Source organism: Sander lucioperca, chromosome 14 (genome assembly GCF_008315115.2).
Source record: "Sander lucioperca isolate FBNREF2018 chromosome 14, SLUC_FBN_1.2, whole genome shotgun sequence".
NCBI lineage: Eukaryota > Metazoa > Chordata > Actinopteri > Perciformes > Percidae > Sander > Sander lucioperca.
In genome coordinates, this window is record NC_050186.1 from 18,874,220 (window position 1) to 18,892,229 (window position 18,010).

Genomic DNA, 18,010 nt, shown 5'->3' on the forward strand with positions numbered 1-18,010 from the left:
CACCGTAGAGCCACTTTATTTATTAACCCCCTCTGCTACCATAAACTAAACAAAGCTCAGCAGTGTGGTGCAGAACAAGAAAACTGTGATATAGATTTTGTCCCCCCTGATGTACATCAAAGTATTCAAAACTACAATATAGTAGGCCTACTGTGTTTAAGGTTCTTAAAGTGAATATCAAAGATTGCGAGTGTTAGTTTTCTTGATCATCAGCAGAAGAAATAAGTTCTGAAAAAGGGTTTTACTTACATTTCTGGTCTAATGACCACAGACTTAATACTGAGGACAGGTTACAACTGGAGAAAAAATCTGAACTGTCAGAAGAGGCTGCTCTGACTAAGCCAGACAAGCAAGCTTTTATTGTGAAATGCTGTCACCTACTGGTCACCATGTAAAGGTACAGCTTGAAGATATTTTCCCAAAAAGACAAAACCTGTCCTGTATGTTCTACTAACACATAATTACAGAATCATATTAAATGATGACATGGCTGGCTTTCTTGTGATAAAGCTACTCATCCACACTCTTATCAACCAACACATTCCAATCCCAAATAAACCATATCACACAATTGAAAGCTGAGGTCAGAATCCTTAGTTTTGTAGCTAAAGAGTGATCTATGTACATGGATAAATTGTTGATTCAACAATGACAAAATAAAAACACAATAAATGTAAGATTAGAGTGTACTTACAAATCAAAGAATGAACAGTAAATCATATTTGCAGAGTACAGACCTATCAATTAACTGGCTTGTAGGACAACTAAAATCCAAACTTTACAAGTCTGACTGGCCAACAGGAATAAAAGACTGGAAAAGCACTAAAATGAGACGGACATTAGACAGAATTCCCCCAAGGATTGACCCTAATGCTTGAAAAGCATTAGGAAAGAAGTTAGTAAGGACTATATTACAAAAGTAAATGAATAAAACAAATGGTAAAATAACCCCCATTTATCTCACCTATAAGTAAAACCACAGCAGAGCACGCAAAGCTTTAAAATATAGATAAAATGTCTTTAAAATAATAAAAAAATGTCTTTAAAATAATAAAATAATGTACAAGTCGACAGAAGAGGGTTAGGTCACTCTGATGTTCCACACAGGGTTGTAAGGCGATTCTGTCAAGAAGAAGAAAAAAAACAATGAGAATTAAAGCATATGCAAGAATCTCACACCTAATGCTACATTAATCTAGGAGCAAAATAGGACTTCCAATTCCTCCCCCCGTATACATTCTACTGTATGCATGTTAGCGTATTCATACCACTGCTAATACTGCATATATGTATTCATATCCCTTACTGTGTATTCCACATTCTACTTATTCTATATTTTAGTCTGTCAATTCTGTTCTTTACTCTGACCTTTACTGCTTTTCTGCACTTCTGGTTAGATGCTAAACTGCATTTCGTTGTCTCAGTACCTGTACAATGACAATAAAGTTGAATCTAATGTACCTGCAGCAGCCGAATGCTCGTCAGAGCGGTCTCATCCAGTAGAGACAGGTCCACTGAGTCCAACTGACTGGCCAATAACTGAATGCTCTGGATCAACACATTACAAGACATTGGTTAATTAGCCTGATTTTCCAAAGTCATACAATAAAAAAAAACATACAATGGTCACATCTAAAATAAATACAGGCCTAGCACACAGGTGACGGATAAATACTCAAAGTTCCTCAGCAATATTAGTGTAGTCATATTTTGCAATAAGGACTTAAAAATCAAATGCAAATTAACCGTTCTATTTGAATAATAATCTGATTATAAAGTGTTCGTAATTTTATCCCTGGTTAAAACAATTATTTACCTAAAAGAATTAGCCTGTAGGATCCAGCTAACTGCGCACTCACCTCTCCGTTGCCAATGGGAACGTTGATGACAATGTCCTCATTTCCTGCTGAAATGGGAGAGCCGTTGACTGAAATGCTATAAACCCTCTCTTTGTGGCGGGGAATCCTCACAGCAGGGGTCTTAGGAAGCCTGAGGGAATAAGCTTTGAATGGTGAGTATTATGAACCCCTCACTCACTGTGTGTAATGTTTTCGATTTAAAAAGATTAAAGAGAGTAAAAAATTGCAGTAGTTGCTCTAGTACAGCAACATTTCAAATTAGTGAGATAGCTATGAGAACAAGTCCCTGGCGCCTATTTAATGTAGAACATATAAAAGATGCTAAATCTCGCAGATCAGATCTAAAAAAAGCAAAGTGCTTTAAAGATCAACCTGAGATTTGATGCGGTTTGGGCATTTATTTGTCCATTGTGTTTTCATAAAATCACAATCAGTATAACAATAAAGACCAATAACTGTACAGGAATTTCTGCCTCAATGGTAAATACTGAATATAGCACATAAAAGGCACGCACACACACACACACACACACACACACACACACACACACACACACGAAAGTAGTACACAACTTGATAAAGCACACACTTCCATACATTTAGGAGACAGTTTCCCATGTTGCACTCATTTAGGTGAAGACGTTAAACCCCAACGACCAGACTAACCCTCTCCAGAATTATAGTAGTGCAGCTGTAACTATAGTGCCTGCTTACCTTGGGTCGAAGCGTGGAGTAATGAGAGGAGTGGGACCCATCATAAAAGAAGAATCCAGCATACTCCTGGCAGGAGTGACCAACGGCTTCCTAGTCGATCTGAATCCAGATAGAGACAGTTTAGTATGACATTATTATGCTACTAAAAAAAAAAAAAAAAAAAAAAAAGAGAAGGTTTACCGTCTGATGGAGTTGTTCTGCTTGCTGATTGTCAGTGCCTTTGCTCTTTTTGATGTAGTTGGAGGTTTCCTTGTTGCTTTGCCCTGAATTAGGAACAAGCAGTTAAACAGACATCCGGTCTGTGCATTTATGATTAATTATGCTCTCAAACACTCAGTTGTGTTTCCTGACTCCTAAGCATGCTTGAATAAAACTCAGCCATTACCTTTCTTGTTGTGGCCGGGGTCTTTTCATCCTCCGAACTGCAACTGGCTGCACCCTTTTTCTTTGACGCTGTTTGAGACAAAATATACGGGATGAAATCCACTTAAATTCTTGACTGGGTTGAAATAAGTTGTACATATTTAGTCCATCCCATCCAAAGCAGACTTGTTGAATTTAAGACTACTTAAAAAAAAGTAGTTTTAACATACTTTTCTTGACTGATTTCAGAAGGACTGCGTGGTCCTCAGCCACAACACTGTCAACAATAGCAGCTTCCTCTTCTCTCTGTTAACAGACAGACGAGAATAAAGAACTGAATAAATGTTTAGAGTACAGAGTGTGCCTGGCCTGCACAAACCAAAGATATTTCGAAATCTGTGAGACTGTGAATTATAATAGAAAATAATTGAGAAAGATAAATCACCTCACCTTTGTATTATCCACTTCTGGTGACTTTGGTTTCTCAGCCCCTTCAGAGAGAGGGGTGAATGTTTTTCATTTAAGGATATTTAAAAAGAATAAAACAGTATACATAGCGGTTTTCTCATTTTATATGATTTATATGCAACACCAGTTTTACAAGTAACTATGTATAACATGTTTCATGAGTCAAAAATTCTAGTTCTGCAGTTATTTTTTATGAAACCAGCACAAAACGCTAAAGTGACACAATTGCATTATTTCTTAAAACAACATTCATGGAATTGTGGATTTGTGTTTCATTAGACTAATCTGAGAGCGTTTGTCAACTCACTGAAATGTTCCAACCAGACCATTTGACGGACAGCCTTGGGGAGCTTAATTTGTGCCATGTTGTAGCTGTTGTCAACATTTTTCAGCAGCTGGTTGAGCTTCTCTTTCAGCTGACCAACTCTGGTCTTCACTGTGAAAACACAACAAGAGCTTTAGATTACACACTACCCTGCAGTTTATAAAGCAGTTAAATTGACACATTGACAAACTACAACAATAAATGAAGCCCTTAGTTAGTTAGTTACAAGAAATTGCAGTACAGAAAGGTCAAAGGAAACACTATAGCCATTACAGTTTGCTGACCAGAGAGTATTGCTTTGTTTATTTTTCAACTGTACAATGTTAGGCTTGGTACACATCTTAGTCACAGTTATTTAATAACTAAATTATATTGGTATATGCATGCATGTATAACGATATCTCATTTAATATTCATCCAATCCTCTAAAATCTTTCAGGCTCTGTAATAATAATAATAATAATAATAATAATAATAATAATAATAATTAGGGCTGTCAGCATTAACGCGTTAATCGCGATGCAATTAAGGGCTGAGCATAACGCGTTCATTATTTATTTATTTTTTTTTAATCGCACATCGTGCCTAACAGGCTACTATTTTGACCCTTTGCCGCACAGTTACTTATCATCAAGCTGGGATACTTCCTGCTGCTGCAGGCTGCAGGCACGATGGAGAAAGACAGCAGCAACACAGTTCTGAATGGCGCTTTATTTTCCAAAACTCCCGGACGGCTCGTAGACAAGTCGAAAGCCATATGCACATTGTGTAAAGCTGAATTAAAATATCACTGAAGCATGTCAAGCTTGAGCTACCACCTACGAGCTAATTAACGTGACTCAGGTTGATGCTACACACCCAGGCAAAGCAGTATTTTGGAGAGTGCTACTTGCCGACCTGTGGATGAAATCAAATCCAAAAAAATGACTACAGCTGTTGCGAAACGGGTGGCAACTAGCTGCAGACCTGTCAGCATCGTAGAGGACTCGGGTCTTAAAGACGTACTACGGTTGGCATGTTCTGACCTGTCTCGTTGCCGTTGAGGGGGACAGTAGTTTCACCATACACAGCCTGTACCACACAGAGAAAGCAGCCACACTGGAACTGCTGCAAGGTGCTGCAAACGCTGTCTCATTAACTGGTGATCACTGGACGTCCGTGAGTAATCAACATTATTTAGGAGTTACTAAACACTATATTGACTCTAGTAAGGATAGGGATTTTTAGTTTTTAGTTAGGTACTTGGATGAATTGTGCAATAATGACAGATTCACACATTTTTCTTTTGTTTACAGTAAATAAATAATAACAAATACAAATCTTAAAATCAAGTTCATAAAGTAACTTTCCTTGCATTCATTTGATTCCCAATCAAGATACACTGGTAAGAATTGCTTTCCATTGTTAATATGAACTTAAAGACAGTTGCATAATAATAGAATTTTAATCATGTGATAAAATATGCAATTAATCGCTATTAACTATAGAAATTCGGCGATTAATCGCGATTAAAAAAAAATGTATCGTTTGACAGCCCTAATAATAATAATAATAATAATAATAATAATAATAATAATAATAATAATAATAATTCAATATTAAGGGGGCCATTCTGCATAGCAATACCACTGGTATGGTCCTAAAGGTGTAACGTTACCCAGCAACATGCAGCAAGCTTGCCTGGGAGTGTCAAAGTGAATTTCTAAGTCAAACTAAAACAAGCTAACGTTAATCAAATAACGTGGGCACAGGGCACTGCTTTACAAAGTACCGTGTATACCGACTACAGTTGAAAAATAAGGGACATATATTCACCCTCGCTGTCAAAATCCTCCAGAAAAGCTTCCAGCTTGGCCGTCTTGGGGTTGTTTTTCCGTTGTTTGGTAGTCCTTTTCCTGGGAGCCATGTCTGCATAGATAGGTAGCGGAAACGAAGTAAATTAACCCACGCTTGACAAAACGACACAGTAATACCATCAGGTTACATTGTGTAGCTTTAGAATATAATAAAGAATAGAATATAACTTTATCCAGCGTTTTAAAAAGAAAGTGGCGACATGCGGCTGGTTGGTAATCGAGCTAACGTTAACGTTGCGGTTACTTCTTCTAGCTAACGTTAGTTAGCAAGACCAGTAACGTTAGCTTGCCTCGCAAGCTTGCTGACTTGCTTTACTGACAGTTTCTATCACACGCACAAACACTTAATAAAACACTCTAAATCCGTATTATTTTGTTTACAATGGTGATCCATATTTCGTAAGCAATTAACGTTACTTACCTGATTATGGTTTTCTTCGTTGGACGGACTCTTTACTTTCTCTCTTTCTTTCTTTCTTTTTTTTTTCTCTCTCTCTCTGTTCTTCACAAAGCCGTTTTCAAATGTCGGCGCGGGGAGGGACTAGGCGCAACGTCAGCCAATTAGGACGCGTGTGTGCTTTGCGTCACGAAAAATGTCAACGGCCAATCGTAGCCCCAAACGTCAGTGTTTACATCAGAAGGACGGAAATGGGTTCAGGCAACATGGTAGAAATGTGATTTTATAAGCAGTTAATATTACCTCACTTTTAAAAGGTTACAGGAACTGTATTAAAAGAGTCCGTTGCTCCAAAACGGATTAAAATAATTTAAATACAAGGATCCGATTATTGCACACACGCGGATTTGCTTTTGTGGTCAACTGATGTCTAAAATCAACAACTGAAATGTCCAAACCTGCACTTATTTCACTTAATCAAGCACTGAAGAAAAGCTTCCAGAGTCTTGAAAACAATCAGAAAGTATGGTCGAGTGTGTTAGCCGATTGCAGCCCTCTGATGGTGTCTCTAGGTAACTTGGCGGAGCAGTCGCGAGCGCTTTCCAACGTCCAGATCTCCAACACACCGCTCCGAGACTTTCCTGAGCTGGAGGAACGGCTGCGTTTCAAGCTCCTACAAGCCACGGATACAGTGCTGGGCAAACTCAATGAGAAGATGTAAGTAGCTGGGTAAACACCGCGACACATATGAAGACTGTGATGATGATGTACAGAGATCTACACTTTTTGACATATATAGCTGATGTTGTTGCTTAATAATCAGTCGTATAACAGCAGCCCTGGGCAGATATGAGCTATGGGCCTCTACTGACCCCCTGTTTCAAGTGAGCGAAAACGTGTCTGATGCCACTCTTTTTCAGTGATATATGTCGTTTCTGACTGATGTCAATGTTAATTATTGGTATGCTAATGCCATTTTACTGTACTTCACTCATGTTTTACTGACAGTTATCACTTTGTGCTGGCATATACTGATTTTTGCTGTCATGTGCTACCGCGCTGATTATGATATGCCGCTGTTATTTGTGTCTTATAAACGGTTTGTTACTCCTGTTTCACTGGCAGATACAACGTTTCATCGTCATACTGTCATATCACCTTTCACTTTCCATTAAAAAGAGACCATCGCCATGTGCCAATGAAAAGTGGTATCTAACCGTGGAACGAGAACTAAAAGCAGCGACATATAATGATCAGCAGTGGCTTATGCCAGTGTTAAGTTGTATCTGTTAGTAAAACGTGAGTGACATTCCATTTATAAGTGCCACAAGCCAGTAGAACGACAGCACATCCACTCTGAATCAGCACCAGCCACTTTTAAATATCTGCACTGCTGCCCATTCCTCTCCACACTCTCTCTGACTGCCATGTGCAGGTACAGTGCCCAACTGCCCATGCATTATTCATAGCAACTTCATTATATTCTGCCCAGAGACCCAACAAAAAAAACAGTACTCTTATGTGTCAAATTTTTGGGTAAATGATTAGACACATTTATTTAGGAATGATCCATCTTAGCACAATATCAGCTAAAATAATAAAGCGTTTAAAACTAGATTTTGGATTTTGACACAAATCTATACTATCTTTTCATCCCTTTTTTCTTTCTGTCAGGTCTTCTCTACAGTCGGTCAGAGATTCCATCAGTAACCAGGTTTTTGCAGTCTTCCAGCATTACGAGCAGAACACAGACAGTCTGGACCTGCTCACCGTAACCGAGCGCTCGGCCACCGCCCCGTCTGTCTCTGACATGCTGGAGTGGCTGCAGGATGCCGAGCGTCACTACCGACAACAGTATCCATTATGTTAAGGTTTGCATTGGGTTTGTGTTATGTTTGGGGGCTTTTTTTTCCTCAACTCATACGGTCAGATTTCTGAGGAGGAAGACTCTGCTGCAGACTCTGAGGGCAGATGATCTTTCCCTCTTAGAATTGGCTCCCAAAAGATGGAAATCCTGGGAGTCTCCCAGTGCAGAAGACCACATCAAAGGTAAAGTGTCTTACATAATGTTGATAACTTCATTGTAACGCTCTGTTCAAATAATAACTTTTATTTTATAAATATGATTCTTAATAAACAGTTTAAAACAGTGATATGTTATAGTCCACACTCAGTGTTGCCACTATCACATATTGACAAGGTATCTTGTGTTTGTTAGCTTATTTTGTTTTTGGTAAAATGTTTTATGACAATATATAATTGGCTGTGGTTTTATACAAGCAGACCAGAGACCAACTCTCAGCCAAATCTATAATGGCTGTTGTTTCATTAGCTGTCAGTGTTAGTAGTAGGGGTGCTAAAGATTTGTAGGTAAACTAATTACTTCTCTGTCTTCTTTCAGATACACTTTGCAAAGTGTCCTTCTTTATTGAGTCCCAATAAAAAGAGAGAAAGAGCAACATATGTGGAACTTTGACCAGCATTTAAATCTGACTGCATTCTTATGAAGAGGCTAGAAGAGAAGAGCAAACATACGTAGATGGACACATTTCCTGTGGATTTTAGAGAAAGGACTGGATTTTTATTGTGTCATAGAATAGTCCCTAGACATGTTCTTGGATGGAAAGTGTGTGCATGTACAATACTTTATATGGTAATTGAAGATGAAGAGGCAATTACAACATTGATTTTTTGTTTTCACAAAAAAGGACCCTGTGGCGTTATTTCATGCTTGATTGACGACATTGTTGTCTGTGATGGTTAAAAATGGCCCAAACCGAATGTATCTTCAAGAAACAACCAGCACACACAAGGATAAAGACAGTTGTAAGACATAGTTAGTGAAGCACGCTTTAACAAACTCTTTTTATTTCACACTTTCGATGTAGGCACACTCAGTCAAGGCTTCGTGTGACAAATCGAGAGGCAATGTCACAGAAAAACTGCTATAGAAATCACTGCAATCTGCACAACACAAGCCACCATTAAAGCCATCATAACAGTCATACTTTTCGATTTGACAATATAGGCAATGGGCTTTCTTCAGACTACTATAAATCACAATGCAGTAAAAGTCAAACTTCAAACAAACGTGAAAGTACTGAAGACACATTTCACATTACAAAGAGATATATAAAATATAGGTTGAATATATTACTAAATAAATATATAAACTATGCTGATATACTTAAATTTATTGTTTACAATTAAAGACTTAAAACTTGAGACAGCAAATTTAGGAAAGAACCCAGAGTTTTCAACAGCATTCACTTTTAAACTTCCTCCCTCTCCACCTGCTGCTGTTCCTTCCTCCCCTTCCTATACATACTCCTTTAATGGTACACTATTACATGTGATAGGTTTTGGGGGATCTGGTGCTGAAGCGGGTGAATTAGCAAAGCTCCGGCCTATATAGCCCCTGCGGTACCTGCCGCTCCTCTCCATGAGGGGACAGGTGCTGCTCAACACAGCTCCACTGATCATGAGAATGACCGCAGACGCCCAGCCCAGATAAATAGCCTGACCCAGCTCTCGTTTGTGCATCAGTGGCACATTGGGGTTATAGAAATCCTGGATGACGGTGTTAGCAGTCCAGGAAATGGGAATCAGTACGCACAGGCCGGTCAGAATGAAGAGAACTCCGCCTGAGAGCGCGATGCCCGCCTTGGCCCGGCGGTCGTCCCCGGCGCAGGTGGTGCACTTCATGCCACAGCAGGACACTGTGCAGGAGAGCCAGCCCATGAAGATGGCCAGACACATGAGGGCGCGGGCTGCCTGGATGTCTGGAGGCAATGCCAGCAGGGAGTCGTATGTCTTACACTGCATGTGGCCAGTGGTCTGGTAGATGCAGTTCATCCAGATGCCTTCCCACTTGATCTCTGAGGTCAGGATGTTGCTGCCGATGAAGGCCGAGACCTTCCACTGAGGCAAGGCCGTGACAGCGATCGCCATGATCCAGCCAGTCACTGCGCAGGTGAAGCTGATCAGCTGCATGCCAGTGTTCGCCATGATGACAACACTTTTTAGTCCAGTTTATAGGGGATTATAGGGTCCTCTTTTTCTACTACAGTTGCCTCTTATTTTGTTTATCCTTCTTTGTGGTCTTCAAAGTCGACTCCTTTGTTTTACTTGTCCCCTTCCTGTCTGGCTTGGACAAGCTTCCTACGGTCTCTGTCCCAATGCCACTTTGTCAGCAGCCATTTTCTTCTCTTTTTCTTTTCCTCTTCAACATCTGCTCATTGTTCCACTTGTCCTCAATATCCCGTTACCCAGAAGTAATCACTCGCTTTCTCTCCACAGTCATTCACCTTTTTCAAAGGATCAGAGGTACTTTCTCCTCCTTTTCATTCCTCAGTTTGATTCAATGCATTATTGAGCAGCTAATAGCTGTGCAGCCACCTGTGGCAGCCTGCAATAGCAGGATCGATCAGACTTTCCGGTCCAGGCCTTGTGGATGAAATGGATCCAAGCCAGGCTTTTTTTTTTTTTCTTCGTGGAAATGTTTCTTTGCCTTCAGCTCTGGTTCAAATCCAGGAGGCCAATTGTTGAGCTGCAGTGTATTTGAGCATCACACTCCTGGTATGGTGTAACCTTACCTAGATGGATCAGACTGATGTAACCTAATACTTGAACTCAAGGCCACTGATGCTGCTGTGCGTGTATCCTGTCACAGCAAGGTTGAAAAGGGAGATGCTTGATTACACAGAATAAAACTCTGCGTAGCTTTTTACCTCTTAGTCAACAGAAATCCAATGTTTGGTCCTCAAGGAATAAATGAAACAAACATCCTGTTGAGATGAACAATCAGCTGTTTCAGAGTCAATCAAAAGAGGTTATTCCAGCCACTTATTTGAGCAGGTTTTTCCAAGAATCCACATCAAACTTAGCAGGAGACTGGCTTCTATTTCATCTCTATTTCGTCTCTCATTCAAAAAAAGTACAGGTTTCCAGAGGAAAACAGACAGCAGAACTCGTCATCAGACACTGCTGCCGCTGCCAGCTGAAGTATCTCCTTGTTGATAATAAACGGCGCTGGGGTCCAAGCCCTGACAAGGCCACTTCAGCTGCTGTTCGGCTTCACCCTGCCCCCAACTGCTTCCTTTGGTAGCAATGTATCTGGTCCCAAACAAGGGTATAAATAACAAATCATGCCCATATAGTCAGACTTCTGGATAAGTAGAGCATCTGTTCACTCCCTCTCATCTTCAGTACCGCTGTTGACAGTCAAACCTGTGAGTGTAACACTGAACCCCAGGAAAAAAAAAAGGGAGGGAGAGGGCAAAAGAGGGTGAGACAACAAAAGGAGGGAGGGAGGGATGGATGGCCGAGGATGGAGCGCTGTCTGTAGGTGGATCAGTTAACACAAAGACAACATGGCAAACGTGTGGTATTGCTTTGTACCACACAAACATGTATTTTAAAGGATCTTTCACAAAAATGACCTTTCACTTATCCTTTATGTCTGCAATGAAAGAGAGAAAGTGCTTCACAAAAGGGGCCATAGGTTGTTTTTTTTTTTTCTTTCTCTAACGACTGGTTGAAATGCTGAAAAGCCACAGGAGAAACAGACAGGGAAAAAATCTTTTGTATGATTGTGTCATCTGGACAAAGGAAATAACAAAACCCTAAATTCTGACATTTGTCCCAACATTGATTTGTTTGTTTAATCTTAATAGTTTTGTGTCATTTCAATTAGATTTAATAACAGACTGAATATAGCAAGTCTATATCAGGTGATTTATTATGGTTATTATTAATATATTGTTAAATAAACAGCTAGAGGTGGAAAAAAATAGATCCTGGTTTTAACAGCATGATCTGACAGCACCTCTATTCAGAAATGTCCCTTCTACCCAAGACCGCTCTTGCTCCACGTGCATTACACTGAACCTTGGTGTGCCATTGTGCCGATGAATTAAATATCATGGCATCAAGATCTGTGGTTCAGGTTTCCTTTCTTCTGTAGCCTCCGCTCTCCTTGGTAACGGTGGTCATGACAACCATCCGCGACACAGGAAACGGGAGAGTAGAGGGGATGATACACAAAGGGAAGCAGAGGAAGGTGACATACCAATGATGGCTATTCAGGCTGAATGAATAAACAGACAGATGTAGGTGTGTGCCTATAGCAGGGACATTACACTACAGTTAATGCAGCCTGATATTGATCATAATAAAGAGAAATATCACCACATGGGGGGTAAATGAGGTTTGTTCTTGTTCATTTTACATACAAAAATATTTAAATTATTGGAAATTCTTTGCATTCCCTTGTTCCAGAGAGGTCAGACCAGCTGACTGCATGAGCTCTTTTACCTGAGGCACCAGGAGGGGAGGGGGGTGCTGCCAACACAACCACAGCTTTCTATCCAAATTCACAGGGAAAAGTGGAACATTTAGTGAGAAATCATCTCTTAAATGTTTTTCTAAAGGATAACCACGTCAAGACGTGAATTTTAAATCTAATTTTAATATTGAACATTAAGTTACAACCATTTATGGACTAATGCAAGATAAAATACTATCATTTATTTAATTTTTGTTATCCATTCTGCTTGGTTTTTGCCACCAGCAAGTTTGTTTTGATAATCAGTATAAATAGATCATTAAATTGTTTAAACATGACAGAGCTCTCAATCAAATGTTCATTTTTAGTTGATTGCTCTTTTGTTTTACTGTTTTATGATAAATTGCTATGCTGTGTGGATTTCTTTGTGTTCTTTTAAAAACATATTTGAACCACTGCCTACCTTACATTCACTTCAGATATTACAGGGAAAGCAAATTTTCTTCTCACACATATTCAGCCCGAAACATTGGTGTGTAAGTGGACTGCTGGTAATGATCTAATAAAAAGAAAAATGTATGAGGATAATTTGTGAATACTTGTCCTACTTTTATGTGAATTCAGTGGACTGGTTACGGACTGATAACATTATTTTGCCTGTGTACCTGCTAGGATGTTAAACGGGGCCAAACAAATAAATTATTTACAGTTCAAGCTGCTACACAAGTTACTAACTACAGAAATACATATTTTAGCATTTTACATGTCTAGGTAAGGCCCTGAGCTACAGAATATGACATAAGCCCATAGATCCTCAGGCCTATATACTGTTTGAGTGTAAAGAGTAAGAACAAGATCTTAGCAGTTCCTGAGATGGGCTCACTTAAAAAGGAAGTTCAGCATGACTGCATCTACACTGATAAACATGGAAAGAAAACACAGGTGTGTAAGAAAATAAGATATCTTCATGCCTCATTCAGCTGTTCTAAGATGGCCATCGAGGTGAGAAAATGGAAAGATCATGTTACGGTTTTAAGTAATTGTGTGATCCCATTTACCATGGTAAAGAATGCCATCTAGTGACAAAATACATGTACATGCACATAGAGACGGTGTTAATTGGTCAACTAGCTCTATAAAAAAGGACACACTGCAAGAGCCCCCTTTCATTACCATGACATCTGTCATCAATGACGAGAACACACCAGCTATGTTATAGGCATAAAATACCAATTTATTACTTTGCACATTAACACAATAATTCCCTGCAGGCTAAAAAAAAAAAAATGTTATTTGAACATGTCACAAAATAGCAATAACAGCGAGTGAATGGCCCTTTGCTGTTGGGGCGGAGCTAAAACATGCCCCGCCCTCTCACAACTGGTCACAAAGGGTTCTGTTCATTCACAGAATCGGAGCGTTCCATTCACGGAATTAGAATGTTCCAATTCTATGATTCTATTGCTATTAGACAATCACACACAGCTTCAGAGACCACTAGCAGAAAAAAAAAAGAAACAGAGCAGAGCTATAACAAACCCCAAAAAAGGAACCAAAAAGGGAAAACAAAATAAAATGAAAATACACAATACACAATGTCAAATTACAAATCCTTTAAGATATAACAATATATCAAAGTGAGAGGAATTTCAAAATAATTCATGCTCTCTATCGGGGCACTGAAAGAATTATGATCTTTTTTTAAAAAGGTTAAAAAGAGGTAATCCTGCTCCCTTGATGCCATTGGGGACCCCTTCACAAAGAGGAAGTGCATTTGTGAGAGGTCAGCAGAGTTGCCATGGAGACAGGAGAGCCCCTACCAAGAGGCGTGGCCACAGGTACAAACCAGGAACAAGGAGACAAAATGGTAACCTGGCAAAGAGGAGAGGGGTCCGGACTTTAACGGGTCCACGTTTGAAGAAAGTACCTCGTTTGAATTTGAACACGACGCAAAGAGCTGGGCCCCCTCACCTCAGAAAACAGCTTGTACCTCCCAAATTACTGACATTTGTGTAGGAATCTTTAAAATGCATCTTAGAGAGACTGGACAAATATTGCTAGCCTAAAACAGTCCCACTAAATTGATAAACATTTACCCAAAAAAAAAGCTTTATATTTTTTTTCCTTTCTCATAATAAATATGATTTAAAAAAAGTTTAATTTATTTTATTTTTTTTTTAAAAAGGACAATACTCTGGCATGCAGGCGAGCAAAGTCTACATTTTGTTACTTTAAAAGAAAATTGTCTAAAACCTACATAACTATTCCACCAAATGCACATTCCCACTGATTGATACAAGCAAATAAAGATAAAAAAAAATAACAAAAGTACAGATACACAATAGCGAGAGACCAACAACCACAATGAGTAGAATTATAGCTTTGTTTTTTTTTCCACATTTGAAAACTAGAACTGGGTTAATATTGCTTTGCAATGTCATGTTACCAACAGGACGTGATCATTCTTCTGACTGGAGGTTTAATGAGCAAATATAGTTAAGGATATTAAAACCATTATATCATTCCCCATTAGAGATGCCAGATGAATATTTAATCCCAGCCCACTTGGCTTGGTAAAACTAGTGCACGTTTTAAAAACAGATCTGCCCCCTTTAAACAAAGAGTAAAACTTATTGCATGCCATGCCTGGACAACACCCTCCCAATCCCCCGAACTAGCCCTCCTCGTTTCTTGCTTCTCTGTTCCTGGCCGATGCCAACGCCCACGCCTTCAACAGGCAGGTGCTCAAACTCATTCATAGTAAACCTGCTGCTTTACGGGTGGTTTATTACAAAAGGGTTTTCACTGAGCTGTCCCCTCCTGATGAGGCGTGCACGTCGACTGTTTCTCCAAATTCTCCTGTCCTACATCTTTATCCGATCGCAAAAAACACAAGGGGGCACCACACTTGTGCATCTGTCAACCACAGCACGTCACGGATGGCACTATGATTTCCATGGTAACAGTTTGACAAGTGTTTGTACAGGGGGCACAAGGGCAGTGCTTATGCTTATTGTCAATTAATTTAATCCAGTGTTAAAAATGCATAAAAAATATGAAACAAACAGTCAAATAGCAGAGACTTTAAGTTGGGTATACTTCAAATACACACAGAGTAATAGAAACCATTTTTTTTTTAAAGTCTAAAAATTCAACTCATTGCTTATCGCAAACCGTTTAAGCAAATCCCTTAATCTAGGCTCACTCTGATTACAATCCCTGATTGTCTCCATCTATCTGACCAAAACCAACCGATACCAGCTGAGTGATATACACAGCGGCAGATCTGTTTTAACAGCTGGAGTGCTACAAAATACCTCAAACCTGCAGCTAAATTTCACTCACATCAGAACCTACAGAGGAAGCATGAATTCATCCAACATGGGGCCTACTTCTTCTCACCATTAGCCAGAATACTACAAAACAAATGTCCAACCCAAAGCTCTGCCCCACTAACCTGCAGCTCAACAACTGAAGTCTATTCCTGAAGTCGCACTAGTAACTATAAACCGCTTTGCTGCCGACCATAAAATTTCATCACAATAGTAACAACATTGACAACAACGATAACATCAATGGTAAACTTCTAATTCTAAACAACAGTTTTTAAGATAACCACAAAACATCTTATATTAAACTTTTACAAATCTGCTTTGTTGATTCGTATGTATAAATGCATAAAGGTAAGAGAGTGCCCTCTGTTGCTTGCCTAGCGTCCCGGGTCAGTGCAATGAATTGGCCAATATTAGCAAAGGAGACCTTAAAAAAAAAAAAAAAAAAAAAAAAAAAAAACTGTTGGTTTCCTGCCCTTAAAACTAATTCAACAAAAAAAGAAGAAAAAGATAATAGAAATACGTCCAGCAGTGTCATCATATAATCTTTCAGATAATCAGGTCCAAAGAAAAATAAGATCCTGCTTTTCACACAGACAGCAAGCTGATAAAGACCATACCCTGTGTGGAATGCCTTCAGCCATTCAACAGGTCCCAATGCTGAGCCAGTCACAGGCCAGACCACGGTTACCACTGCTACACAGTCAGACCTGACTTCATTTACTACTTGAAATGGATTAAGTTGCTTTTTTCTGGAATTCAATGATGTTTTGAGTCACAAAGGAGCAGCTAGCTCCTATAGGTGCAAATCCCACCTGTCATGCACTAGCAGGAGGCTAACACACACATTCAAAATGTAACTCAAAGCATTTCAATTCATAAGTGACCCAGGACTGCTACAAATACCCACACCAGCCTCTATGAGGCCTGTTTAAGTCATATGTCTCAAAGTTGCTCTATAGATGTAAATATATGCTTATATGTACTGTATGTGTGAATATAAAAACACATCTGAGGCATTTACAGCAGTTATCTCCTTGATTTCCCTTTACAATTCAGTGGCCTGCCATGAAACACACATGCACACAAAAACACACACTCATACAGCAGTACATGTATATACAGAGATGCACACACACACAAACACACTCACACACATACAGACTTGCGTAATCTTCGCTATAAGATGGGAGGAAAATAGTAATGGGCATGGACACCCAAGTCACCTCGCTTGTTAAAGACCGTAAAAGGAGAAAAAGTTAAAACACACGCTCATAAAAAGGAAAAAAAAAAAAGATATATATATATATATATATATCTCATTCTCAAAAGGTCGACTCCCCTCCATCTGCTTTCATATAGAGTTCCCTCCCAACCACCCAATAAACCCAAGACCTTGTGACAGATTTTGCCCAAAGGGGCTTTGAGGTAAAAGTAGATAAGAGTCCTGCTTAGCTGGGAGAGCTAAAGAGCTGTGCTGACACACATTGTGCCAGTCCACTCCCTTGCTCAGTGTATCTTACAAAACACAAGAGTGCAGACATTCAAATAGAAAAAACAAAAACAAACTCAAAAATAATGGCTCAACTTGTAGTATGTGTGTGTATGGTTTGTTTTTGTTTTTTCGTTTTTTTCGTTTTTTTCGTTTTGTGCATTGGAAACCCTCAGGGTTTGCAGTGCTGGATTGCTGGTTTGAGAGGCGGCTCGATTGGAACGCTGGTTGGAGATTGTTCCTTGAAATAAAAACCTGCTGGACATTGAGACGCAGCAGATTCCCCCGTCCAAGAGCCACCTGGGTGCAGATTCAGAAATTGTAGAGTGATTGTGAAGAGAAAGAGACAGATTACAAAGGGAGAGAAAGAGATGTGGGAGAGGAAAAGAGACTGGCAAATGAAAGATAAAAAGACAGTAGAAGAAGAAAAGGAATCCGCGGGTGGACCGGCTGACGTGCTCTTTAGCTCAGGCGAAGTACATGGTGTGCTGGGTATCATAGTGGATCTGAACTGCCTTGGCCAACGCCTGGGGGTCCCGCCCGTTACTCTGGCCCGACACGTGGCTTCCTTCAGCACTGCAAGATGTAGAAAGACAAGAGTTTACTTTGACTGTAAGGAATGATATATCACAGAAATGCAGAAGATAGAGGGTACAAGGATGAAAACAAGAATCAGGAGCTGTGTATGTTAAGTGGTTCAGTCTGTCTCTGGAAACACATGTGCCTCTACTGGCCTAGCGTTGATTCCGAGAGCTTTCTCTCCCATCTCTCCTACATTGATTATGCAGACATTTTTTTAAAACAATTGTGTAAAGGGCTTTGCAGAGACAACAAAATTTGACAAGCTGCTCTGTGCAACATACACATCCAAACTAGAAAACAATTAAAAGAACACTATCCCAAGGTCCATGAGGCTCG

The 18,010-nt window shown here is 39.6% G+C and overlaps 4 protein-coding genes across 8 annotated transcripts in view; 1 reads left to right on the top strand and 3 right to left on the bottom strand.

Annotated features, from left to right (window-relative positions):
- On the bottom strand, nt 1-17,550 carry cdca8 (cell division cycle associated 8). 2 transcript variants are annotated; one of them, XM_035991260.1, is made up of 14 exons: nt 17,548-17,550; nt 6,003-6,049; nt 5,888-5,891; nt 5,545-5,641; nt 3,712-3,840; nt 3,387-3,427; nt 3,167-3,242; nt 2,959-3,026; nt 2,754-2,836; nt 2,574-2,672; nt 1,860-1,989; nt 1,462-1,548; nt 1,061-1,122; nt 1-1,030 (listed from the first exon to the last, which is right to left on the bottom strand). In XM_035991260.1, the coding sequence occupies exons 4-13, from the start codon at nt 5,633-5,635 to the stop codon at nt 1,087-1,089; spliced, it is 840 nt and encodes a 279-aa protein (XP_035847153.1). In that variant the 5' UTR covers nt 5,636-5,641; nt 5,888-5,891; nt 6,003-6,049; nt 17,548-17,550; the 3' UTR covers nt 1-1,030; nt 1,061-1,086. The 2 variants fall into 2 exon arrangements, with proteins under 2 accessions (XP_035847153.1, XP_031151731.1); XM_031295871.2 differs by lacking the exons at nt 5,888-5,891; nt 17,548-17,550 and having other exon boundaries at nt 5,545-5,637; nt 6,007-6,055.
- On the top strand, nt 6,207-8,689 carry c19h1orf109 (c19h1orf109 homolog (H. sapiens)). The gene is made up of 4 exons (XM_031295873.2): nt 6,207-6,699; nt 7,657-7,836; nt 7,913-8,031; nt 8,384-8,689. Exons 1-4 carry the CDS (start codon nt 6,431-6,433, stop codon nt 8,422-8,424), a joined length of 609 nt encoding a protein of 202 aa, XP_031151733.1. The 5' UTR covers nt 6,207-6,430; the 3' UTR covers nt 8,425-8,689.
- On the bottom strand, nt 8,871-10,706 carry LOC116047227 (claudin-4). The gene has a single exon (XM_031295872.2). The coding sequence runs from the start codon at nt 9,988-9,990 to the stop codon at nt 9,301-9,303; it is 690 nt and encodes a 229-aa protein (XP_031151732.1). The 5' UTR covers nt 9,991-10,706; the 3' UTR covers nt 8,871-9,300.
- ago4 (argonaute RISC component 4) overlaps nt 13,478-18,010 on the bottom strand; it is a 27,456-nt gene continuing 22,923 nt past the window's right edge. For all 4 annotated transcript variants that reach the window (XM_031295870.2, XM_031295867.2, XM_031295869.2 and 1 more), the window contains exon 19: nt 13,478-17,668. In XM_031295870.2, the coding sequence (XP_031151730.1) occupies nt 17,560-17,668 (109 nt within the window). In that variant the 3' untranslated portion in view covers nt 13,478-17,559. The remainder of the gene's footprint in view (nt 17,669-18,010) is intronic.

Coding starts and splice junctions, on each gene's coding strand:
- cdca8 (XM_035991260.1), bottom strand. CDS start 5,635: ATGGCTCCCAGGAAAAGGACTACCAAACAACGGAAAAACAACCCCAAG. Junction 3,841..5,544: donor GGAGGATTTTGACAGCGAGG/GTGAATATATGT, acceptor GTGTTTTCACAG/TGAAGACCAGAGTTGGTCAG. Junction 1,123..1,461: donor CGAGCATTCGGCTGCTGCAG/GTACATTAGATT, acceptor TCTTCTTGACAG/AATCGCCTTACAACCCTGTG.
- c19h1orf109 (XM_031295873.2), top strand. CDS start 6,431: ATGTCCAAACCTGCACTTATTTCACTTAATCAAGCACTGAAGAAAAGC. Junction 7,837..7,912: donor GAGCGTCACTACCGACAACA/GTATCCATTATG, acceptor TCATACGGTCAG/ATTTCTGAGGAGGAAGACTC. Junction 8,032..8,383: donor TGCAGAAGACCACATCAAAG/GTAAAGTGTCTT, acceptor GTCTTCTTTCAG/ATACACTTTGCAAAGTGTCC.
- LOC116047227 (XM_031295872.2), bottom strand. CDS start 9,990: ATGGCGAACACTGGCATGCAGCTGATCAGCTTCACCTGCGCAGTGACT.